The 24,230-nt window shown below is 43.4% G+C and overlaps 1 protein-coding gene across 1 annotated transcript in view; it reads right to left on the minus strand.

Moving 5' to 3' along the window:
* Positions 1–236: 236 nt before the first annotated feature.
* hmcn2 (hemicentin 2) overlaps positions 237–24,230 on the minus strand; it is a 44,572-nt gene continuing 20,578 nt past the window's right edge. The window contains exons 24-81 of the mRNA XM_034692729.1: positions 23,862–24,113; positions 22,785–22,868; positions 20,821–21,012; positions 20,595–20,725; positions 20,276–20,420; positions 19,853–19,979; positions 19,604–19,761; positions 19,126–19,404; positions 18,906–19,042; positions 18,573–18,723; positions 17,820–18,035; positions 17,605–17,718; positions 17,302–17,489; positions 17,121–17,217; positions 16,827–16,988; positions 16,598–16,711; positions 16,210–16,406; positions 15,813–15,894; positions 15,590–15,721; positions 15,360–15,503; positions 15,081–15,240; positions 14,473–14,597; positions 14,204–14,387; positions 14,001–14,098; positions 13,616–13,894; positions 13,337–13,527; positions 13,049–13,130; positions 12,200–12,336; positions 11,976–12,117; positions 11,736–11,880; positions 11,494–11,621; positions 11,124–11,280; positions 10,912–11,033; positions 10,657–10,821; positions 10,400–10,507; positions 10,185–10,319; positions 9,894–10,028; positions 9,499–9,768; positions 9,220–9,410; positions 8,909–9,122; positions 8,671–8,805; positions 8,379–8,569; positions 7,619–7,700; positions 7,271–7,441; positions 6,807–6,959; positions 5,378–5,515; positions 4,850–4,971; positions 4,486–4,726; positions 4,318–4,377; positions 4,096–4,215; positions 3,822–3,956; positions 3,528–3,647; positions 3,210–3,335; positions 2,634–2,762; positions 2,250–2,543; positions 1,896–2,015; positions 1,689–1,815; positions 237–1,578 (exon numbers count right to left, since the gene is read on the minus strand). Of these exons, the coding sequence (XP_034548620.1) occupies positions 1,194–1,578; positions 1,689–1,815; positions 1,896–2,015; positions 2,250–2,543; positions 2,634–2,762; positions 3,210–3,335; positions 3,528–3,647; positions 3,822–3,956; positions 4,096–4,215; positions 4,318–4,377; positions 4,486–4,726; positions 4,850–4,971; positions 5,378–5,515; positions 6,807–6,959; positions 7,271–7,441; positions 7,619–7,700; positions 8,379–8,569; positions 8,671–8,805; positions 8,909–9,122; positions 9,220–9,410; positions 9,499–9,768; positions 9,894–10,028; positions 10,185–10,319; positions 10,400–10,507; positions 10,657–10,821; positions 10,912–11,033; positions 11,124–11,280; positions 11,494–11,621; positions 11,736–11,880; positions 11,976–12,117; positions 12,200–12,336; positions 13,049–13,130; positions 13,337–13,527; positions 13,616–13,894; positions 14,001–14,098; positions 14,204–14,387; positions 14,473–14,597; positions 15,081–15,240; positions 15,360–15,503; positions 15,590–15,721; positions 15,813–15,894; positions 16,210–16,406; positions 16,598–16,711; positions 16,827–16,988; positions 17,121–17,217; positions 17,302–17,489; positions 17,605–17,718; positions 17,820–18,035; positions 18,573–18,723; positions 18,906–19,042; positions 19,126–19,404; positions 19,604–19,761; positions 19,853–19,979; positions 20,276–20,420; positions 20,595–20,725; positions 20,821–21,012; positions 22,785–22,868; positions 23,862–24,113 (9,119 nt within the window). The 3' untranslated portion in view covers positions 237–1,193. The remainder of the gene's footprint in view (positions 1,579–1,688; positions 1,816–1,895; positions 2,016–2,249; positions 2,544–2,633; positions 2,763–3,209; positions 3,336–3,527; positions 3,648–3,821; positions 3,957–4,095; positions 4,216–4,317; positions 4,378–4,485; positions 4,727–4,849; positions 4,972–5,377; positions 5,516–6,806; positions 6,960–7,270; positions 7,442–7,618; positions 7,701–8,378; positions 8,570–8,670; positions 8,806–8,908; positions 9,123–9,219; positions 9,411–9,498; positions 9,769–9,893; positions 10,029–10,184; positions 10,320–10,399; positions 10,508–10,656; positions 10,822–10,911; positions 11,034–11,123; positions 11,281–11,493; positions 11,622–11,735; positions 11,881–11,975; positions 12,118–12,199; positions 12,337–13,048; positions 13,131–13,336; positions 13,528–13,615; positions 13,895–14,000; positions 14,099–14,203; positions 14,388–14,472; positions 14,598–15,080; positions 15,241–15,359; positions 15,504–15,589; positions 15,722–15,812; positions 15,895–16,209; positions 16,407–16,597; positions 16,712–16,826; positions 16,989–17,120; positions 17,218–17,301; positions 17,490–17,604; positions 17,719–17,819; positions 18,036–18,572; positions 18,724–18,905; positions 19,043–19,125; positions 19,405–19,603; positions 19,762–19,852; positions 19,980–20,275; positions 20,421–20,594; positions 20,726–20,820; positions 21,013–22,784; positions 22,869–23,861; positions 24,114–24,230) is intronic.

Below are 24,230 nucleotides of genomic sequence, written 5' to 3' on the forward strand. Positions count from 1 at the left end.
CCACTGTAGAAATAATCTCAAAGCCAGATTGTCATCTGTTCTCAGAGTTAATGAGGCAGCATTAATGTTGTGGCCAAATACACTCCCGAGTGGGTTGTGTCGACGTTCTCATCTTGTTTTATCAGAAATATTTGCAGCAACATGCAAACTGCAGTAAGGAAAATGTTATTCTAGGGTTTAAGATAAGTTATGACCAAGAGTGATTCAGATAATGGTTGGTAATAACAGACAGAAGCAAAAGTGTTGGCCTTTTTATTTGTACAAATATTAAACACTCACACAACAACAGGGAAATGTTTCACTTGCAAAGAGAGAACAGATATTTTGACTGCAATTGTTGCATATTTTGGTTTTCATAACTTCCCTTCTCAGATTTGTCAATATGAAGGCACTTGTGGGATGGCACCAAATATTTAAAGAAGAAAACTAAAATGTTGTAAGTGACGTGAATCCAGATTAGATAAACCAGATTAGCCAATGCCACACTGCAGAAAATAAATACATAGTGAGTGTTTAATAACTGCCATCTTTTCTTGTAATGAACACCACTTGCATCATCAACACAGGGAAGTTCTTTACTAAAAAGCTACATTCAGAATAGCACCTTTACACTTTCTCACATGATAAAAAATGTTACAAAAGAGTACAAAAACACATAAAATGGATCAAACACTGTCACTACCTACAAGCCACTGTTACAATGTGCCATCTAAGGATTGTCATAACAATGCTGGTAGAATCTTATTACCTCAAACCCTCTGGGACAGATGGTAAACCAGTGATGCATTCAATGACTTAAATAAATTAAAATAAGAGGGGGGACATCATACAGTTTCAAAGATGTGGAAAGACTTCTGTTTGTAAGTGCAGGATGCAAACATATGAGAAGAAATCTGTCCCAGAGTGAGCAAAACTAATATACACAATGATAGAGAGCAGAACATAAAAATCTCTGTGCTCAATGAGATTACACTTCTTTACATTCTGCGTTTTCATTATTGATTGGAAAGATGCACCCATCGATTCAGTCACAGGCTTGGGAACACATCTTCAATGGATCGTCTTGCTAACCACGTCGGATTTATCTTGTGTGTTTAATCTTCTTTGTGGGGCCCGTGTCCTTGTCACAGGGTTTTGGGGGATTTGAGGCCACTGAGGGGCAGAGTCATCAGTAGAGCAGTCAGGGAAAAGTCTCAGTACGGGTATGTTGATATGGAGATGTAGATGATGAAGATGCTCTGGTAGGTGATGCGTCCCTGTGGTGAAATGGTGGTGGCCTGCACCTTGAGCCGCACCAGTCCTGGTCTGTCCAGAGGCCTCAGTGTGAAAATGATCCCTCTGCCTGTCTCGTCTCTGATGCCAAACACTCGGCCCAGAACACCTGTCTCTGATTCTTGCTCCAGTATGGTGAAGGACGTACGCTCCTGCAGAACACCTGACTCTGAGAAAGCCGACAGTCGTACGACGTTGTGATTGGAGGGGATACCTGATGGGAGTGTGAGCAGCTTGTACTGCAGCAGCAGAGGAAAGCCTCCTGCTGCTGCACAATCCAGAGAGGAGCAAAGCCTGTAGCAGGTCCTGAAAGGTCAACAGGATAGAAGTCAAATACCAGTGACACAGAGCTTCACATAAGTGCAGAATTTATCCCCTAATAATGTTTTCAGTAAACTATTCAGTTCTGCATTTACCCGGGGCTTCTTCCGCTGTGATATGATGCAGGGCAGGGCGTGTCTAGGCACTGATATCCACCTCTGGTATTGAAACACATCTGATTGTGTCCACATTTGATGCCTTGTTCTACACATTCGTCGATGTCTGGAAAAAGAGGTGGTGAGGAACTTTGCTGCAGTGATGAATTAATGAATGCCATGCCATTACAGTTTATGATAGCTTACCTTTACAGCTCCTTCTGTTGGGTAAGAGCTGGTAACCGGGGGGACACTGACACTGGAAACTGCCAATGGTGTTTCGGCACTTGTGCTGACATGGCTTCCTGAGCAGACACTCATCAACATCTGAAGGGAGAATACAAAAAAGAAAGGAGAGTTTGAGATACGATAAGCTGTTTTATAGCAGAGTTTAATGTTTGATGGAGCTCGCAAATCCTACTTATTAAGTCTTCAGGCTTCAGTTTTTAAAGTGGCACTAATGTTTCCATAAAATATTAAGTACAGGCCCTTATCTATTTTGCAGAATAGAATTTATCTCAAAGTTATTTTAATTGTGTCCTTGCATAGATGCACACTCACCAACACACGTGCCATCTCGGTTGGTGTACCCTGCAGGACAGCTCTGTCTGGTAATGCGAGACACTCCCTGTGTACGCGACAGGATTGGCCTGCCAAGAGATGACACCAGCTGTGGGCGGAGTCTTGCCCTGACTCTGGTGCCGTTGGTGAAAGTGGTCCCCCTCTCCAGCCCAGCACAGGAGCGCCCGTCTCCGAGCAGCACGGTACCAGGAGGACACTGGCACCTGAAGCTGCCAGGCACGTTGCGGCACTGGAAGGCACAGGGGTTTGGCGCCTGCACACACTCGTCTATGTCTGCAAGGTAGAACAAGGATCACGTTATTCCTCATGTATGAGTGCAAATGGTGGTTTGTAATACAGAGAATAACATTGGAGATGTAATACCTAGGCATGGGAAGCCTACTCCCTGGGACCTGTAACCTCTTGGACAAACACAACCATATCCTCCGATTGTATTCTGACAGATCTGAGTGTAGCGGCACATATGACTTCCATCCTGGCACTCGTCAATATCTGAAAAATATACAGTTAACAGCAAATTAATACTACAGATATGATGCTTTCTTATACTTCAATAAAATATAACTACACATTTTAAACTATAATACTGTAAACTTTGATGTATCCTGTTATGAAGAGGATCCTTTTTTTCTTTTGTGCACAAATTATCTGAATTAAAAAAAAACTTCTCTCCCCTCTTTGAAGGACATGCAGCAACCTCTTACTGTTCTACTCCTAGAATGCCATCCTGGGAAACCTCCTGTGGTGTTATGTAACACAAAATACACTGAGGAGGTCTGAAGGAGCTGCCAACAGTTTTGATTTGGTGGTTGAAACTTAGTCTATGATGCACAATGACTTCATCTCAAGTCTGTATGAAACAAGTAATTGGTTAAATGCTACATTTAGTCCCTACTCACTGAGGAAGGCACTCGCTAAACAAGTATAAAAGTTTCTCACCAACACAGGCTCCACTCTCTGCTTTGGTCATGCCAGCTGGGCAGCTGTCAAGACACTGGTATCCTCCCTCTGTGTTTTGGCACTCCTTGTGAGCTGGGCACACATTCCTCATGCACTCATTGATGTCTGAAAAAGTGCATAAAAACAGAGCCGTTATGCAAGTAATGATGTTATTCAAAGCATCATAGTCATTTTGTAATATGTTGAAGAAGTAGGTAAATCTAACACCTTTATAACTAAGTAACAATGATGAATTTTCCTTGACTTTTTTTAAGCTCTTAAGAGCACACAGCAGTCCCAACAAGTTATGTAACTGACCAATGCAGCGATGTCCAGACAGCTGGTATCCAGGATGGCAGATACAGCGGAAGGAGCCCAGGGTGTTGAGACACTGATGTTGGCAAGGGGAGAGGGCTGACTCTTGGCACTCATCCACATCTGTAACACAATTGACACATTTGTCTTTGTCTACTCTGTACTCTTTAAAACACTGTGTGGTTAGGGATGAGATCTGCAGGAAGGAAAAGGTCTGAACAAAGAAAGAGACATGCAGAGTGTCTCTCTTTGAATGACAGAGCAGAGTGAGTAACAGTGATTAACAGTGACACTTGCCTTCACAGCTGCTTCCTGTGATGCTGGGTTTGAATCCTGGTCCACACTTGGCCTGGCAGCGATATGCACCCACTGTATTGACACACTGCTGGTTGTAGTGGCACATGTGCGAGCCCTGGGAACACTCGTCGATATCTGTACCAAATTAAATGAAACACAAACATAAGGCCTGCGAGGCAGATGAAGATTTTCCCCTCAATCAGCTAGAAAATTCTCTTTGTAGATTTTTATAAGTGTTCATGCAAGCTCCAGCAAGAGGTTGCTTTTGACTCACCGGTGCATGTGTTCGCATCTGTAGGGATGGTGAAGCCAGAGGGGCATGAACAGGAAAATCCTCCCATGATGTTGTTACATGAGTGGGAGCAAGGAGACTGGAGTGCACACTCGTCTTCATCTAATAAGAACATGTTTAGTTGTTAAAACAAATTTGGCAGACTGACAAATGTTTATGAAAATGTTGACGATGAATGAGGCATGACAAGGGAAAGCAGCATACCAGCACAGTAGGAGGCTGTGTCAAGACTGAAACCTTTAGGGCATGTTTCATCATAACCATCTGCAAACAGTAAAGTTTAGTTTATGGCTGTTTCAACATTCACTTCTAGTGCTCCATATGATGTACTGATGGTAAAGTTTTAAATCAATGTGTTTTCATTCTGCAGACCTGGTACCAGAAGGCTGGCAGTGATGTGGAAGTCGACCGTGAGGGTAAACATGTTGTAGACACTGTTCATCCCAGAGACCTTGAGCAGCTGCAGCAGAGGGCCCTGGCGTTCCTCCTGGCCCTCATAAATAATGGTTTGGTTGCAGCGTAGCACCAAGGGGTTTCCTTCTCTCTGGTGGGTCTGTGAAGACCACGAGTACAGCTGTCCTTGGCCTGTCTGCAGGTATGATTCATCGAACTCCTGAGGGACGCAAGAGAAATCAGGTCAGAGCTACTGGAGAGGGTCTTTGGCATGTCAACAGACTATCTGAGATATGTTTCAGGTCTTGAGTACGTGTTATTTGGAAGCAGCAGTGAAACGCACCTGAAGGCTTAGATGAGATGATGTCAATGAAGGAGGCACAAATCCGTTAATTACGATGTCAATTAATAAGACTCCCTCAGAATCCAGACCTCTGGCAACATGGGTCAAATGGAGAATCTCCCCTGTTCAGAGAGATCAAAAAACAACAATCAAATCCTGTTCAGAAGCACAAAGAAGCATCAGGAGAATGTTTGGAAGTCTTCATCTGGTGCCACCTGCTGGTTGTTGTGTGAACTACAGAAGATAACGTGTTCATAAATTTAGTTTTTGTGACCAGCTGATAGCTTTTTTTGCATCATATCTACGTAGAGTGCACTCACCATAACTAATACAAATATGTATATTACTTATAAAGTGTTATCAACAACCTCTGTGATTTTTATGTGCAAGAATTGTCACATGTAACAGATGTATTGAGTAATTGGTTAAGCTCACATGACCTCAAATTGACCAGAGGTTTGACACATTCATTGGTTAAGACTTAAGAAAAACAATAAACATATACAAATGGTTCTAGGGCAAATGTACCAGTCTCAAACTCCAGCTGAGACTCCTGTCTGAACCGGCCCTGAGTGAGGGAGAAGCCATTTCTAGCTGCTCCGTTTTGCAGCACAGTGGTCCAGTACATGGGAGCAAACACAGGCACCAGCACCCTCATCAAAGGACCTGGAAGAAAGCAGTATTAGCACTGAGTGTCCTGCAGAACCACATAAATGCAGATATTGAAGTCTTTACAGGGAGACTCATAATAAAACTAAAACCTACATATTTTCAAATGACCAGCAGAGGGAGAAAAAAGCAAGTCAAAGGACTCTACCTCTGACTTCCTTTACATTTCCTCAGTAAGCATTTTCTGAATGAGTTAATGAGCTCAAACTCTACTTTCATGTGTTCTTTAGATCAGATTTGTGTAATTTATGGTCCCTGTAAGAGGCTTCTCTGGGCTCTGGCCCAGAGAAGCCTCTTACAGGGACCATAAATTACTGCTGGGGTTTCTGGGTCGTAGTTATATATGGTGTCTTCTTTGCATGGTACAGTTTTCACTGCTCATGTAGGAATTTCCACTACAGAGTCATGTATGTTTTTAATGCAGTGCCACCTGTAGACCCAAAGAGCATGGCCATGATGTCTTTGTTTTGGCCTTGTCACCTTTGGTACAGATATTTCTCCAGATTCCCTGAATCTTTTAATGATGTCATTTAGATGCTGACATCCCCAAAGTCTTTGCAATTTTACTCTGAGGAACATTATGCTGACATGGTTGAATTATTTGCTCATGCAGTCTCTCACAGAGTGATGAATCTCTTCCCGTCTTTACCTCTAAGAACTTCTCTGGAATGCCCTTTTTATACCCAGTCATGTTAATAACTGGTTGCAAATTAATTTAATTATTTGGGATATCTTCCTCCGGGTTTTGTATACAGAACTTTACAGCTGTTTATAAAGTGAGTGTTGAACATAATATACCTAACTTGACAGAACTTTAGTCAGTGTTATGTTGTCTCTGGCCCAACTTTTTTTAAATGTGTTACTGGTATCACATTTCACATGGGCATAACTTTTTCATTAAACAGTACATTTTTTTCAGTCTCAACATTCTATTTGCTGTCCTTGCACTATTCAATAAAGTACAGAGTTTAGATGATTTGAAAACCATGAACCATCTGTTTTTATAGATTTTTTACAGAGCATCCCAACTTGTCTATGTAAAGCAAGGTGTACTTTAGAGTGTGGTTGACTGACAAGTAGCTTCACCAGCTGCCTATCAACCAGGACAGTTACAAAGCAATCGTTTCTCCGCCTCCCTGTTGCCAAATAAAGACACTTCTGATTCCAAAAATCCTAAATGGTAAAAGCGCTATAATGACCGTGAGGCCTTTTCTCTCAAGCCATAGTTTCAGTGCAACATGCTGCAATATGCAGATATAACCAGGAAATCTAATGTGCGTGCACTCACCCACAGTTGGAGGTATGCTGTCCAGGCGTGCCTGCAGAGTGCTGCTCCCCTCCACCTCATTGTCTGTAATATTGGCCTCCAGGTAAGACACACCAAACTCTCTCTCGTTCACCATGCCAGTCAGGCTGCCTCTGGTCTTTCGAGGAGTCTCTCCTTTCATTATCAAACAGGAAGAAAACAAAGTACGTTTTCAGTAACTAAGAAAATATCTTTTTTTTAAAAGCTGAATTTAGGTTGATGAATGAAACATTTAAAATACTTTAATAATATTCATACCCATAACACAGAAATGTATTTTGTCTGTCTACTCTGACTCAAAGTTAACCTTTGTTATACTCTGTCCTGTCATGCAGAAAACAGAATTCAGTATGACAATGCATGCTGTACCTTGTGACCTGATGAGACTGAAATACTGACGCAGTGACATTAAAAAGAGTCAGCTAGTGGAAAGAATAAAATTGTACCTGGACAGAGACCGGTTTGACATTTCCTTGAGTCTGTATTGGGGCCGCTGCATGGTCTACCGCCATTTGCTGGTTCTGGGTTGTTGCATATTCTTACGCGTTCTTGGAAGCCCTGTCCACAAGTACTACTGCATGGACCCCATTCCTCCCAGTTTGAGTAGCCTCCATTGACTGTGTTTGAAAGAGAGATCAAGAGAGTCTTGAGTTTTGATTATTTGTTAAATAAATAAAGGTTTATAGAAAAGGGTGGACAAAGCAGCAAAATCCAAGACAGTAGAAATTAGGTGATGTACATATGTCATAACCTGATGTTATTTCCCTGTATGTTACAGTAAACTCAGAACTTACTCTGAATTTTGAGAGTAATGGTCCTCTCAGCTGTTCCAGCTTCACTCTCAGCCACACACTGGTACTCCCCTTCATCTGCAGCCTGTACATCAAACAGGTAGAAGAGGAGAGTTCTGCTTAACTGGCACACTGAGGAACAATTTTCATTTGAAGAGGCCACACATCTCCAGGACACACGAGTGCCTTAGATCACATACAGTTTTTGGATCAAAGGAAACTTTTTCTGTTTCTTAAGGGCTGTTGAGTCTGTGTTCCATTGAATTATTTCTAGTAATAGATATTATGGGCCCTAGAGAGGAAATTTCACATTCGACTGCTCTGTGGGAAGGACGGTCATAAGTCTGTGAGAAAGTCCCAACTGCAGGCTGTGCAATTACAGCAGCAGTTAGAGACCTAACAAGGTTACAGCCTAAGGAGATAGGGGCAGAGTCTGGGAACATCCAGCTCTCTGCTCACCTCCTCCCTCTGCTGCTAATGCTGTTAGCCTCTCTGTCTGAAGTGAATCTGATTTCGTGGGAGAGGGACGCTGCAGGACAGTCACTCACTGTTCCTCCACACAAGGGGACTGCAGGGGGAGACTGGATAAGATGAATACTGCCATGTTTTCCAAATCATCAAACAATGAGTAATGTTAGTGGTAAACCTAGAGGGCTTAGTCACTGAAACGTGAGCGACTTGGTTTGACATAATTTATCACGAGAGAGGGTCACTGCTCTGAATCATACTAAATAAAGAAAGTCATAAACAGAGGTATATTTACAGTGATGCGGTAAATGATCAAGGATCCATTGTGAAGTGCTTGCATTCGGAGCGAGCGGAGTAGTGCTTGTCCATTTCGGAGCCAGCGGAGGATAGGACTGGGGTCTCCGTGGACAGGGCAGTCAAGGACAGCAGAGCCTCCCTGGATGACTGTCTGAGACATGTGAGCTTCACCCTTCAACACTGGAGGCTCTAAAGACAGGCGGCAAGAATTTGCAGGATCAACAAGCTGATATAAATGTCTGCTTAAAGTGAAATGAAATCCCCTGACTCATCCTTGACCAAACGCTCACCTCTAATACGGACAAATGAGAGTGCTCGGATGGAGCCCACGCTGTTTTCTGCTATGCACACGTAGGTTCCAGCATCACTCATTGTCACATTGTCAACAATCACAGAGCTCCTGCCTGCCTCGTCTACAGTCGCACCTGAAGCATTTAACAAAACAGTTCATTACATGTTTATGTTTTAACTCATAATCCTGCATTACAGATCATTCACTAGAAGCTTGAATATGATGGCACTCAGTACCTGGGTAAGGACTGTTGTTGATGGTCCAGGAGATGACAGGATTGGGAGTTCCCTGAGCTTGGCAGGAAAGGACCAGACTCTGCCCTTTGTTGAGGGTAACATCACCCGGCAGCTCCTTGAAGGCTGGCCTCATGTTGATGGACAGTCGGATGTCTTGTCTCACAGAGCCAGCTGCATTGGTTGCCACACACGTGAACGCACCAGCATCCCCCATCTGTGTGAGAGGAGCAACCAGAGATGTTCCATATCTTGAGCACTAAAGAGATGTAGCTCCGACTCCAGTAAACACAACTGGTTGTACTCGTACTAACCTCAGCCCTCTCGATAATTAGCTCTCCTGATCGAAGGATGGTGAATTTGCCTGGCAGGTTGGGCACAGATGTACCGTCCTTTTCCCATGATACCCTGGGATCTGGTGAACCCTGAGCAGCACAGGGCAGCAGTGCCTGGAATCCTTGAATGACTGACAGTTCAGTCTGCGATGGAGGAATCATGGGTGGGACTGGAAAGCAAAAAATGTTTTAAAAACAAAACTAATAAATGTTAACCAGCTGTATTCATCCTTATATAACATGGCACACTTTACTCACCTTGAATAACCAACCTCATGTCATGGCTGGCTCTGCCAGCAAGGTTTTTGGCTGTACATGTGTATAGGCCTGCGTCACTGCGCTGGGTCGAAGTGATGGCCAGGGTTCCATTGGCAAAGATTCGTATGTGAGCACCGTCAACTAAAGGCCTCTTCTCTTTGTGCCAGCTAACTTCAGGCTGGGGTTGCCCATCGGCCACGCACTCCAGACTGACTGGCTGACCTAACACTGAAGTGTACTCCACTCGAGGCACACTCAACACTGGTGGAACTGAGGGTCATGAAATGAGTGAGTAAAGATTCATTTGTAATTTCCCAAAATATATTAGCCAGATGTGCATGACAGTTTGAAGAGTTAACACAGCAGAAAGCACTTTTTTCTTGAGTTCATGTTACCTTGGAGAACAAGTTTCGTCTTGCCAATGGCTACACCAGCATCGTTCTTTGCCAGACACTGATAGGTCCCTGCATCGCCAAGTGTGACACGAGAAAACTTCAGAGCTCCATTTGAGAGCACAGCCAGCCTGTGACCTGTGGTTGAGTAATGAATCACACGTGTGCTTTGATGAGTATCTTTCCATGAATTTGACAAGTGGTCAAGTCAGCACCAGAGGCATCTTCTACCACACAGTAACAAGCTGTTTATAAAGTGAGTGTTAAAATGTGTTTAACTTTCTATTTAATTACCTGCTGCGATAGGAACCCCCTCTCTTTGCCAGGTGATGGACGGCCTGGGAAGGCCTTGTGCTATACAGGACAGAACAGTCCCATGATGCAACACCACTTGCACTTCCTCTGCCATTGGCCTGATCTCTGGGGGCTCTAAAAGAACACATTTGTTGTTACATCTGTATAACTGTTGAACCCTAAGCATCCAAACAAGCAGTACTGTTTGGGCGTACCTTGCACAGTGAGAGAGATGTGTTTGTGAGCCACTCCAGCTGGGTTGCGGGCTGAGCATGTGTACCTGCCAGCATGACTCGGCACAGCAGCAGTTATCTCCAACACTCCTGAATTAAAATGAGTACAAACATGCTGACTTCAAAATTAGATAAATTAATTCCTGCCGTGCAGCATTACAATTTGAATAGACCAGTGTTTTTGTGTCTTTATAGAAGTATTATGAAACATTATAAAGTTCCATAGACACACGTCTTACCAGTGGGTAGGACACGGTAGGTCCCTCCTCTGGAGCCCAGTTTGGCTCCTCCCTTTGTCCAGGTGATGGTGGGCTGAGGTCGTCCTTGTACGTGACATGGCAAAACCACAGGAGACATCTTCACAGCTGTGACTGTCGTGACATCATCTTCAATGGATGGTGGGACTGAAGGTGCAAATGGACAATTTTTCGCTTACATCATCTCAAATGAGTTTCCAACCGACTGTTTGTTGTCCAAAAAATCACAATCAATACCTTGCATGAAGACCTCAATGACCCTGCGCTCCTCCCCAACTTCATTGACAGCAGTGCATTCAAAGTAACCTTCATCCTCAGTGGACGGTGTCAGAAGAACCAAGGACCCAGAGGAGAGTAACCTGGACAAAACAACACAATTTGATTTTAAGCTTTTACAGCTTTGTGAGCATTATATGCATAATACAGTCCATCCACAACTTTTTGTGTACCTGTATGCACCAGGTTGCTGGTTTATATCAAGTGGTGTGCCATTTCTCTTCCAGGACACTGTAGGTGAGGGAATACCTGTAGTCTCACAGCTAAGCAAAGCTCTTATACCTGTGGTTGCTGTCAAATTGAATGGACCAGGACTGATGGAAGGACCCACTGAAAGGAGACAGGACAGATTCACATTGACCCAATATCTTCTTTTCATGTGTTTCTAATGCTATAAGATACTGTATTTAATCATGACAACTGCTCTATAATATCAACCAAAACCTTCACAGGTAAAAAAGTGTGATCACGTTACATAAAATCACCAAAAAAGGCAGCACCAGAATCATAAGGTAACTTTTAACTTGTGTTTGCTATATTTACCAAACACTCGTAGATCCATTCCTCTGTGGTCTGAGCCAGCCTGGTTAGACACAGTGCAGTAATAGCGACCTGCATCACTCAGCTTAACCCCATGAACACGCAAGGAGCCCTCTGATAAGAAAGTGTACCTGAAACAAAGTCACCAATAAGATCTGCAGCTGTGGTGTGTTTTTTTTTTTTGCATCACATGTGGAAAAGTAAAGTAACAAGGAGAGACTAAAACAAAACAACTTTGGACTTACTTATTGCTATCTTTTGTTACAGGGAAGCCATCTTTCCTCCACATGACCGTAGTGGAAAGGTCACCTTCAACCTCACAAGGTAGAACTGCATCCTGGCCGACATGTGCTGTCACCACTGTGCTGCCCTCCTTTATCACTGGTGGTACTACAGAAATATATAAAAAATGCTGTGTCATGTAGTCAATTTGGTTTATCATTGACATTGTTTTAAATCTTCTCAAAATTGTCAAGCTGACTTACAGAGAATCTCCACTGTGAAAAACAGACTGGTGCTTCCTGCGATGTTGGTGACCACGCAGCTGTAGTGACCGCTGTCCTCTGGCCTGACTTCCTGTATCTCCAGGTACTGACCGCCTGCTAGCCGCTGGATACGCCCACCCAGCTAAGACAACAGGAGGATAAGTTTGAGTCAAATGAGACTTAGTAGGACATTAGTATTTGTCTTCTTTTTGTCAACTATGTACCTGCAGTTTGGCCTCATCCTTGTACCACTCTATATTGGGAGCAGGAACACTATCAGCCAGGCACTCGAGGGTCAGATGTCCATTAACTGGAACTGTCAGCGTCCTCACATCATCAGAGCCAAGAAGGGTTGGCGGGACTGAAACACAATTGATGATTATTAAGCAGTGGCAAAATGTAATAATAGGACATAAATTCCAGTATGCATTCAGTGCAGCTTTAAAAAGAACAGCTAGGTAAGGCATGAGGCACAGAAGGCAGATCAGAGGCCAGTTAGAAAACCATGTGTTTACACTAAAAGATGATGTGTTTAGTGCAGCATTAAGAGGCATGTCCTATTAGAGTGTGTGTTTTGTCACAGTAATGACTTAGAGTTTACGATTCAGCTAAGCTGGGTGTGTCATCAAAGTGCAAAAAAGGAGGTGTTAGTACCTGAGCAGGTACTAACAGCCATTCATATAATTGTATTTATAAAAGCATCCCATCATTTTATTCTGGCATGAACAAACAGGTAGAACAAAGTGGGATGCTGCACATTATATCCTAAACTAAAGCTTTGTGCCATCAAACACAAATATAAATTCCTTTCTACAACTCTGTGTTTATGTCATATTGCGTGCACTTGGATGCATTCAGTATAAATTCTTTATATCACCATAGCCAAAAAGTGCTTGTGCCTGAATGAGTAAGTCTGTTTTTACTTTTCTACAAAGAGATCCTGATGTTCTGAATGTTCCCTGAGCTTTATTTATTATGTCCCAGGAGCAGGAAAGAGAGTTAGAAAAGACAGAAGGGGAAAGTGATATATTTCTTCAAAGTTGAACAATATGTGAGAACACAGCTTGTGTCACCTTGAACTCGGACCCAGTGGTTTTGTCCATCCTCTCCTGCTAGGCTGCTGGCCAAGCAGGTGTACAGGCCTGCATCCTCCACCTGTAAAGGGATTATTCAATCAGTTTGAGTGGTTCTTTCATGACAAGTCTGGACTGAAGCTTTCAAACTGCTGTTTTTCATTTTTTTAAGAATGTAAATTTTGGATACACAGACAAATTCCCATGCATCAAAGCATCTGAAACATCTCATATCGATGCAGTTCATCACAAATGTGAATCAACAGATTGCATCAGAAGTAAACTAACCTGAACTTTACTAATCCTGACAAATTGGCCATCCTGCTGGACAATATCAGTTCCTGCCAAGGGGTGGCCATCTTTGAGCCAACTGAGGGTGGGAGGTGGGACTCCCACAGCTGTGCACTCCAGCTCCAGTGGACTGTTCACTGCTAGGGTCAGCTCCTCTGGAGTGCTTGAAGTGGAAATCTTTGGTGGTTCTGAATTCAAAAGCAGAATGTTTGCTCTCAGTTGTTCAAGAAGTTTACACTGTGTCTTAAATTTAGAAGCAAATTATTTCGGGATTACCAAGCACGGTGAGGTTAAAGCTCTTTGTGCTGCTTCCTGCCTGGTTACTTGCCACACAGCTGTAGAGACCAGCGTCTGAAGGTGCTACATCAGGCAGCTGCAGCCTGGTCTCCTGTCCGTCCAGCAGCAGATTTCTGTGAAGGGAGAGTGGCTGGCCATCCTTCATCCATGTCAGAGTTGGAGGGGGAACGCCTCGGGCTTCACACGTTAACGTCACCAAAGATCCCCGGACCACTGTGACCGGCTCCACTGGTTCAACATGATCCACACCAGGGGGCACTGCCGAGTGTACACCAACAAACATATATCAGTATAAGCCCCTCAGTTTGAAATCACAGAATGTCAGTTAAATTGCAAGTCAGAGAGATGTATCTTTTGAGTCTACCTTGGACCTGGACATCATAGCTGAGTTCAGCAAGACCAGCTCGACTGCGGGCTATGCATGTGTAAACACCAGAGTCAGACAGCTGCACAGGAGAAATCCTTTATGAGAAAGAAAAAATAAACTTAGCATTACCTCACTCCTCCTCATGCAATCTTTTGACAGATGAATAAATGTTTGTTCTGAGCTGCTCTATCCAAACTGACCTTAGCACAGAATCACCAGACAGGAGGCGTGTACGCGGGGAGAGAAGCACAGGACGGCCGTTCTTCAGCCAGCTGATCTGAGGTGGAGGGTTTCCTGCTGCTTGACACTCCAGAGTCACAGCACTGTCCTGAGTGACCTGCACCTCTCTGGGGATGGTGGTCTCACCAGAGATAGATGGTGGGACTGTGACAAGTCAAATCAATGAAGAACAAGTTACTCAAAGACTTTAACCACAACACAGATACACACACATAACGTCCAAACTGACCCAGTACAAAGAGGGTGTAGATTTTGCTCTCCTGTCCAGCCAGGCTGGCAGCCAAACAGGTGTATGTCCCAGAATCCTCAGGGCTCAGCCTCAGTAATGTAAGTGTGCTGCCATCAGGGGTCACTCTGCAGGATAAAAAAAATACACATTGTGTTTCACAGAAACACCTTACTATGTTGTCAATTTTAAACCAGCATCTTTAGTTTGTTCAACCCTAAACCACAGTTCTACTTTCCCATCATCATCATCATCATCATCATCATCATCATCATCATCATCATCATCATCATCATCATCATCATCATCCCACGATTTTCTCACAGTGCAGACACACACACAGACAATTTCTATGCCGTCTAATGCAGTTGCACTGACCACATAAGCTCCTGAACAGCTGTCTTACAGCTGCTCTCGCACTTCACCCTGATGAAATTAGGCAAGGGACTTTGAACTATTCTTTTTGTCTGTCTATAAACCCCTCAGTCCTACACAGAAGCACTAGCTTTACATTAATATTGCAGTTTCACAAACCCTGACTCTAATGTAGCATTTATATTTTTTAATCGTGTTTGAAGCCCTGGCAAAAATTAGGAATGTTGATGACTTACGCGATGTGTTGGGTGTCTGATCCCTCTAAAGTCACTCCATCTTTTAGCCAGCTGAGGCGTGGGGTTGGGATTCCTGTGGCTCTGCACTCCAGGGTCAGCTCCTCTCCCACAGGTGCACTCACATCAGTTGGCTGTTCAGAGTCCAGAATGGTAGGGGATACTGAGTAAAACAAAGATTAATGATTAAGGCTGCAGAAAGTTATTACTTTTATGCATGGTTCATAGTATTTTCTAGGCGGATGTCTCTCATCTTGCACAGATTTCTTAGTATCTCCTTACCCTGCACAGTGAGTGAGTAGTCTCTCTGTGTTTGCCCCTCGCTGTTTTTGGCCACACAGGTGTATATTCCAGCATGAGACAGAGTGAGAGGCCCCAGCTCCAGCCTGTTCCCCCGAACTGACCACTGCCACTGTAGACTGCTCTCTGAACAGCACAAACAGTCACTTACTCATTCTGTCACATATCACAAATGCATATTGTTAGTAAATCCATCACTGCCTCTATCTTACCAATAGGAGTTCCATCTTTGAGCCAGGTGATGCTTGGCATAGGGACCCCTGAGGCCTCACATAGTAGGGCCACATGGGAGCCAAGGGTGTAGTTCAAGGACTCCCGGAGAGGTCCGTCCAGGACAGGTGGAACTGTGGAAATAAATGTGTTTTATAGTTTAAAAAATTCTGACTACTCCCTTTGAAGACTGTAACTTTGTAAACATAGGAGACATATTCTCACCATGAACTGTCAGTCTGAAAGTTCTGTCCACCTGCCCAGCCATATTGGATACTTTGCAGGTGTAAGCACCACCATCTGCCAGCTAGGAACCAAAGCAGAAGTTCATTGTAGTGAGGGAGGATGCAGACATGGAAGAGGGAAAGAAGGCTCCTTATTCTTATGCTCGCTGTTGCATGTTTTCTCAATCAGGTAAATTTAGTTGATGTACAACAAAGTCAAAGATGGGGCAAGTGTTTCATCTCCAGTCCTAGTCTTTTACACCCTGTGAATTTTATGATGTATGAAAGTTTATGATGTATATTTAAGAGATCCAAAATGTTTGAATCCTTTCAAAAACCTCTTTTGGTCAGACATGATTTTTTTATATTTATAACTTTCACATAAAACCTTTTCTGACCTGAACCCCGACAATCTGCAGCTGATGATGATCCATCTTCAGTCCATTCCCTGCAGCCAGTTGAAACCCATTCTTGTACCATGTGACCTCGGGCTCGGGGACACCATGGGCTTCACATCTCAGTGTGACAGAGGAGCCGACTTGTGGGGTCACCAAGTCTGACTCAGCATTTGGATGGGGCTTCAGGGTGGGCAGGACTGATGGATTACAAATACAGATAGGACATGATCTCATTCAGACATGATATGATTCACTCTCAAACTCTCCTCAGCCACAGCTGGCTTGCAGTAAACACTTTTTTTTTCTTTTTGCTCGGACAATGTTTTAAGATTTGATCATCTGTATATGTGGCTGAATTGTGAAGATGGGTTACCATGTGTTTGCTCACCATAAACACTGAGAATAATACTCTTCTGGTCCTGGCCTGCAGCATTGGTGGCTGTGCAGACATATTGTCCAGCATCTTCTAGTCTGGCCCGAGGCAACTGTAGCATCTGGCCACCTTTAATATTATAGAAAGTAATACAAAATGTAATATCCGTGCTATTATTAAATTCAAACAAAGGACATGCTCCTGACAAAAATAATTTTGGCATAATGGTTGACCAATGTCTGACCTGGCAGAATGTGAAGACCTGCACTAAATCGCAAGACCTGCCCATCTTTAGTCCAGGTGATTTCAGGAGGAGGGTACGCTTGGACGTCACACAACAATGACACCATGTGGCCCTCAACCACACTGACCTCCTCTTCTTTACCACCATTAACTCTGGGAGGAACTGAAATAGAAAGCAACAGAGGTTTAATAAGATTCATTACAAGAGACATTTATTGGGCCTTCACATCACAATGAAATTGGATATACAAAGGTGTTAATAATGCCGTTTTATGGACTTGTGCACTTTTCTTACCTTGAACTGTCAGACTGAAATGTTTCTCAACAGTTCCAACTTTGTTCTCAGCAACACACAGATACCCAGCCATGTCTGAAACCTGGACACTGAGAAGCTAAGGAATAGAATAGACAAAGATATAACAATTATAAAGCATATCAGAGTTGTGTCTGTTCAAATGCTGGAACAAGAGTCCTACCTGGAGTTGGGTCCCATCCTTGCTGATGTGGTGTTGAGAGTCAGAGAGCACTGGCTGTCCATCTCTCATCCAGGAGATGACTGGAGCAGGGTGTCCAGTGGCGTCACAGTGGAGGACCACAGTGCTGTTCACCACTGCTCCCATCTCCTCCATAAATTCCTCCGTCGCTCCAGTGATCACAGGAGGGACTGAGGAGGAAAACCCGTCAGACACCCCTCTTGTTACGATTTTTTTACAATTTCAAACAAAAACAATTTAAACACATTCAACCAAAACATGCACATAATGTACATTCAACCTTACCAAGGATCTCCAGTTCAAAGTGCATGCGGTCCTCTCCAGCCTCATTAACAGCCTGACACGTGTACCTTCCAGCATCTTCTCTCTGCACTCTGGTGACTTGTAGCACCTGACCACCTGAAATGACAGACCCATGTATCCATTGAACAAAGCCTCATTCTACCACTCCAAGAAATTACTGGTTTAATTGAGTTTCCACAGTTAGAATTCCTACTGACCTGGACGTAGTATCACTCCATCAGCAGAGGTGAGTTTTCGTCCATCCTTGTACCAGCTGAGCTTGGGTGGAGGGATTGCATTACTCTCACACGACAGGCTGATTGGATGACCCAGGACTACCTCCCGCTTGTCCACCATATCGTCTTTTTCATCATCCTCGTGTCCAAGACCCCAGGCTGCTTCTCTATTAGTCACCCGGTGGAAGACTGGGGGAACTACCAAGAAAGGAGCAAGTTTGAGTCAATACACTTTTTTATAGCAATTTGAGGAAATCATTTTTGTCTATTCCAAGTTCTTGAATTTCATATGAACCAAATCCATAAACCATCCAAAAGAAATAAAATGTGACCAGGGAAATTTATAAAGAAGTTGCTACATTTTTGACAAGCATATACAACCCAAATTCTTGAATAGTATGGACATTGTGCAAAATGTAAAAATATTGGATGGTTTGTCAATCAAAAAGCATACAAAACTTTTTTTAGAGTTACTTTGTCCTTGTCCTGACTTTTTCGAAAACATGTTGCTGGCATTAAGTTAAAATCAAAATAAGTATTTCATAATACAATCACGTTTTCCAGTTTCGATATTTGATATGTTGTATGTGCACTATTTTCATTTAAATAAAGCATTTAAATTATTGGCAAATAATCAAATTATGTTTTTGTCAACATTTTACACTGTATCCCCCACTCTTATGGAATTTGGGGGGTATTACATATGACTATAATGCAAATATTAAATAAACACACCCTGAATGGTGACATGAAAGTCTCTCTTGTCCTCTCCTGCTGAGTTGGTGACCACACAGGTGTACTGCCCTTCATGAGACATCATGGCACTCTCTATCTCAAGGAGTTGGCTACTCTCCCGGAGGCCAGCATGAATGTTTCCCGTGAGTAACTGAAGACAAGGAAAGTCCATCAGATGATATAAAAATATTCATTTGGGGGTGAAGGAAAGAGACCACAAGAAAATGAGTTCCATGTTACACAGTTTTATGTATTTTGAGGTAAAATTTTGTTCTATAATAAAAATATATGTGATTCTTCAAAAATCAGAGCTTGGATGTATAACACACCAACCTGTCCCTCTTTGAACCACTGAACTTTGGGCTCAGGGAAACCTTTGGTCAGGCAGGATAGAGTCAAACTTCCATTGATCCGCACTTTCTTCACATGACCACCAAATGGTGTCGACTCCCCCTCTATCTGCGGTGGGACTGAAGGGGAAAAGAATATATACATATCATTAAAAGTTCTGCCCAAGACACTAAAAGGTGTAAGCGGTGTAGATGTCTCTTACCCAAAACACTCAGAGAATACTGTTTTATGGCAGAGCCAGCAGGATTTGTGGCCCTGCAGGTGTAGAGGCCTGTGCTGTCTCCCTGTGCTGAGCCCAGTCTCAGTGCCTGTCCACCACGGGTGTAAGTGAGCTGAGAACTGGACACGATGGGCTGGTTGTCCTTTAACCAGGTTATACTTGGTGTGGGAGAGCCCTCAACATCACAAGGGAGGACTGTGGGGAAACCTAGAACCACCGACACCTCTGAGGTCTCACTGGGGCCCTTGATGGTGGGGGGTGCTGCAGAGAAACATGGATAATTCACTATGTTTAACAGCCAATTAGATTTTAACTTGCCCATAGCATGGCATGAATAGAGCCTAAGGGAATTGACATGTGTTGTGCTGAAGCTGTGAAACAGAGACCAGTTGTAAAATACTTCCTTTGTAGTTATTTTGTGAATAACAAAATGAATGAGAGCATTCTTTAAAGTAAGGACCTTGCACTGTGAGTTTGAACTGCCGCATCTGAGTTCCTGCGTTATTACTCGCCAAACACTGGTAAAGCCCCTGGTCCCTCAGTCTGACAGACTTCACCTTCAACACCTGGCCTTCCTCCAGAAACTCCACGTGGGGGTCTCCGTCACGGGACAGCACCCTGAAGAGAGGATGGAACAATAGATTGATACCACGGGTACTGGATCCTGCTTGTGGGAGTAAATGTCACGTCAATCAATAAAGATGCTTACTCTCCGTCACGGCTCCACTCCACTCTGGGTGCTGGTCTTCCGCTAACTCTGCACTGAAACTCCACCTCCTGGCCCAGAACCACATTCATCTCCTGCATGCGGGATGTTCCTGAGATCACTGGCGGAGCTAAAACAGCGTACACAAACACCATAAATATGATTCAAAAGATCACCTAGAGGCTAAATGATTTATTCAAAAAATCACTGGGATGAGGAAAAAACAATGATAAACTTTATAACATTACAGAGGGGCTCAGGGCATCAGCCAAATGTCAACTTTTAAGATTTGCTACATCATGTGGATAATTAAAATTTAATTCAATAGTTACAGATCTTAGATTGCTCTCAGAGGAAATTTTAAGTTTACTGGTGGCAAGAAATGACCTCTTTTACGCTCTACTTTGCATAAGTGTGACAGCTCACCTTGCACCACAATGTGATATTCCCTCCGGGCCTCTCCAGCAGAGTTCTGAGCTGTGCAGACAAAGCTTCCTGCATGTTCTGGCTGAACTCTGTAGATTCTCAGCATCCTGTTCCCATTCTGCAGGTAAACCCCAGGACTGTCCACCTGAACATACAGATATCAGTTTAGTGCCAGCTTCAGCGTGTCATTGTAATGAGAACAATGGCCACATGGTGGCATTGCACAGCTAGGTATCAAATAGATGCTGTATAATGTCTAGTACAGTGCAGCCAAACTTTTACATTCACTGTGAAAGGAAATTCAAGGTGAAGTACTCACAAGGCGATCATCCTTAGTCCAGGTGATTGTTGGGGAGGGGATCCCAAAAGCATCACAGCCCAGAGTAAGAGGCTGCCTCAAGGTGACAGTGAGGTTCAGTGGCTGCCCGTCATCTTGGATCTCCGGGGGAACTTTAGACATGCAGAATAAAAAAGGAATTTTAACAACAACTTGTCTGTTACGTTTAAGTTGATCTGTGAGGAATGGTTTGTTACTCAACTCTCACCATTTACTTTCAGCCTTGTCTTTCTCTCCACAGAGCCTGCATCATTGGTAGCCACACACTTAAAGTCCCCACTGTGGCTGGCAGATGCTGTGCTAATTATAAGAGCTCCATCCCTACCCACAGAAAACTCTGATTGTTCAGGGTATATCTCCAGGCCGTTCTTAAACCAGCGTACCTTGGGAGGAGGTGACCCTGCAGGTGCACAGAAAAGAAAGAGAGTGAAAACTGAGCTTTATTGATCACATCTGACAAAAAGAAAAGTTACTTCCATCTCTCTGCCTCTCAACAGTAGAACCTAATGGGCATGCAGCCCAGACAAGAAAAAGGCAGGCTCCACATTTATCTGTTGGACAGCAGGACAGCGGGGGAGCCAATGCCAAAATGGTCAGAGTCCTTGTTGCTTGTGAGCTCAAGATTTCAAGGTCAGAGTCACATAAAACATAAGGCACGGTATTCTACACTAGCATCAAGATTTATTACCAAACAGTAAGGCGAGAATCTTGGACAGCAAGAATAGGAGTGGTTGAACAAGCAGTTCAAAGGCACTGGTGCGTTCACTCAGGAGCCTGAAACAGATGTCTTCTGAGGATTACTGGGTGGAAAAGAGCTGGAAATGGTCAACAGGAGAAACATGGAATGGGGGGAAAGGTGGCGAATGTTGTATAAAAGGCCACAGAGAAGAGGACAGACTGAGGAGTCACACTGTAAAAGCAGTGTAGTGTAGTGATCCAAATGCCACAGCTCTGTCTATTTACAGGGGTGTTACATATACAAACTCCAGCGACCAGAAGGGGAAATCAAACACAGTTCCCTTCCGTGATCAGAAAAGTCCCCACCACATGAGAGCTCGCAGCTCATGCAAAGGTGATGTTATCTTCCGCTGCCTCTCTGTACACATGCTTACAGTTAAGGAGCTCAAAGCAAAATTCATTGTCTCATTGCTGGGGGGTAATGCATACAGATGTTCTATTTTAGATGTTAACAGATCTCATTAGCAGACTTTGAATTTATTTGCTGGGGCTGACGGAGTGGAGGCTTATCTCTTCCATGTGTTTCTCAAATAATTATGCTGATCAAATGTGTTGGGCTTGTTGGTGAATTAATAGTATCCTTCTGGCAGACACTCTGCCTTATCTTCCTCATACAGACAGATCTCAAGAGAACAATGACAAGATCCTTGGTTTTTTTTTTGCTGCTGGTTGCCTCTCCAGGGTGTCAAGAGCATCAAGCTCTTCAGTGTTAGCCCTCTGAGGCCTGGTACTGCCTGCCTGCTCGCCTGCCTTCTGGTATGACATGGATGGAAGGAGGGCTACTTTGGCTTTATCTTCCTCTTCCTGTGCTTCTCAGTGCACCTCAGACATCTTGGTCCTTCGTCTGCCAGCAGCAGCCTGTAATTAGGATTCCTCTCCCAGCAGGCCCGGACGCAGAGGAAAGCAGATGTGGCTTCACCGAGGCAGCAGGCGGACTGGTGTTCCAGCTGTTGCTCCACATTAGACACAGTCCTCACCTTCTCTCTCTGAGCTGGTTACCATGGCATGACCTGATACAAACAATACCTGTTTGCACATCCTGTCAGGGGTATCATCAGTGAATCGGCTGGACATAAACAGACACTCATTGTGTTTTGGTAATAATTGCAAGTTTTCCACATCCATCCATGATGCCACCGTGTTCACAGTGACATTAAAATAGAGAGAGAACAGCTCTTAAAAGAAGCTGTACCTTATAAGATGGCATCTAACAGTCCGCAGTGACAGTGAGACATTCCTTTAATGCACAAATACACATCTCTGCTCTGCAGTTTAAGAAGAACTTTCTCTGTTGCCATAAAAGGAACATCCATTTTGGGCTCTAACAACTTTTGTCACACCTTGTAAATTGTTTCTTTTATACATTCCAAGCTTTTGATTGCATTTTTCCCTACAATTTGTCTCAGGCTGACTCATCAGTGAAACATTTCTTACCTGCAGCGGGGCAGGGGATGATGACCTTGCTGTTTGTTACTTTTTCCATGATTGCATCTCCAGGTTCCGCAAAGGATGGGGCCTCTTTATGAAGACAGAAAAACATGTTAGGCTTTGTCTGTGCAAGTGCAGCTGATACAGTGAACATTAAATTAAAAGTGTTAGTCAGAGTTAATAATAGACGTCTCAGTTCAAGTGAAAAAAAAGTCAGTGAGAAGACGCCTAGGAGCAACTGTTGTAGGTGCAAGATTTGATATTATTCTGATGTAACACTTTGAAAATATGATGGACAGATTTCCTGCAACAGTCACAACCAGATTGACCTCTTGTTAGTCAAAACATTAATCAAGTTGTCTCAGTAAGAACTGAATTTCCTTTTCAAGCAGGATCTGAAAAAAAAAGTACTTCTGCTGTGATTGTGGCAGAAGAATAAATACACAAGTAAGAAACAATCACATGGAAAACAGACAAAAAGTCTTAAAAATACATGATGGTAAAGCTTTAAAATCTCCTAAGGGGTTAAGATCATCTAATGTGGGTTGAAAGTGCAGTTCTTTCAATTTAAAATGATGCATGAGTTCTCTCAAGGTTGGTTGGTACTCATGAATTTTGTCTCACAATTGTCTAAGGATATCAGAAATGCATCAATGGTAGACTTGCAGGGAACTACAAGGTTTAGAGAGAGCTCAATAAATGATTAGGAAGATTGACGTCATTTATCCAGGTAAAGTAAAATAGAACAAGAATAAGGGAGGCAGCTTTTCACCCCATTTTGGAGTGTGGCTATTTGTAACATCTTTAAACACTTTTTATCCTCAACTTTGTGGCTCGTATGAAGTCATTTCATCTCGAGTCTTACTGTGCTTTCATCCTTTTGCAGCTACTGTACCCCCAGAGAATGCGCTTTGAAAAGGGCCTAAAACTGGGACACTGTCATTGTTCATATCACCAGTGCTGGAAATTGTTATTTAGATCAATGCAGGCAGGATTTAAAATACACTGTGCACACTCAGGAATCATTTTGTTCTTTTACTTGAATAGCATTTATGAGTAGGAAACTGCACTGCAGGTATTCACCAAGTATTTCCAGCTTGATCTCCAAGGTTTCCTGTCCTGCACTGTTCCTGGCCACACAGCGGTAAGTGCCCTGATCAGCGAGGCTGACCTTCTGGATCCTGAGTGGAGTAGTATTTTTGACCCCAATGGGAAGTGCATTGTGAAACCAGCTGACCTCAGGGCTTGGCTCTCCTTGGACCACACATGGCAAAGTCACCGTTTGTCCAATCAGAGCTTTCAGGAGGGAAGGTGCTGGCTGAATTCTGGGCTTAGCTGAGGATGAAATCAAACACACTGAATGTAAGACTGATAACATATATTTACACACATTTATTTACATACTTTACATATTTTAGTTGTGATTTATTAGGATGGGATCAATCAACCTGA

The sequence above is a fragment of the Notolabrus celidotus genome, chromosome 9, assembly GCF_009762535.1.
Source record: "Notolabrus celidotus isolate fNotCel1 chromosome 9, fNotCel1.pri, whole genome shotgun sequence".
Taxonomy (NCBI): domain Eukaryota; kingdom Metazoa; phylum Chordata; class Actinopteri; order Labriformes; family Labridae; genus Notolabrus; species Notolabrus celidotus.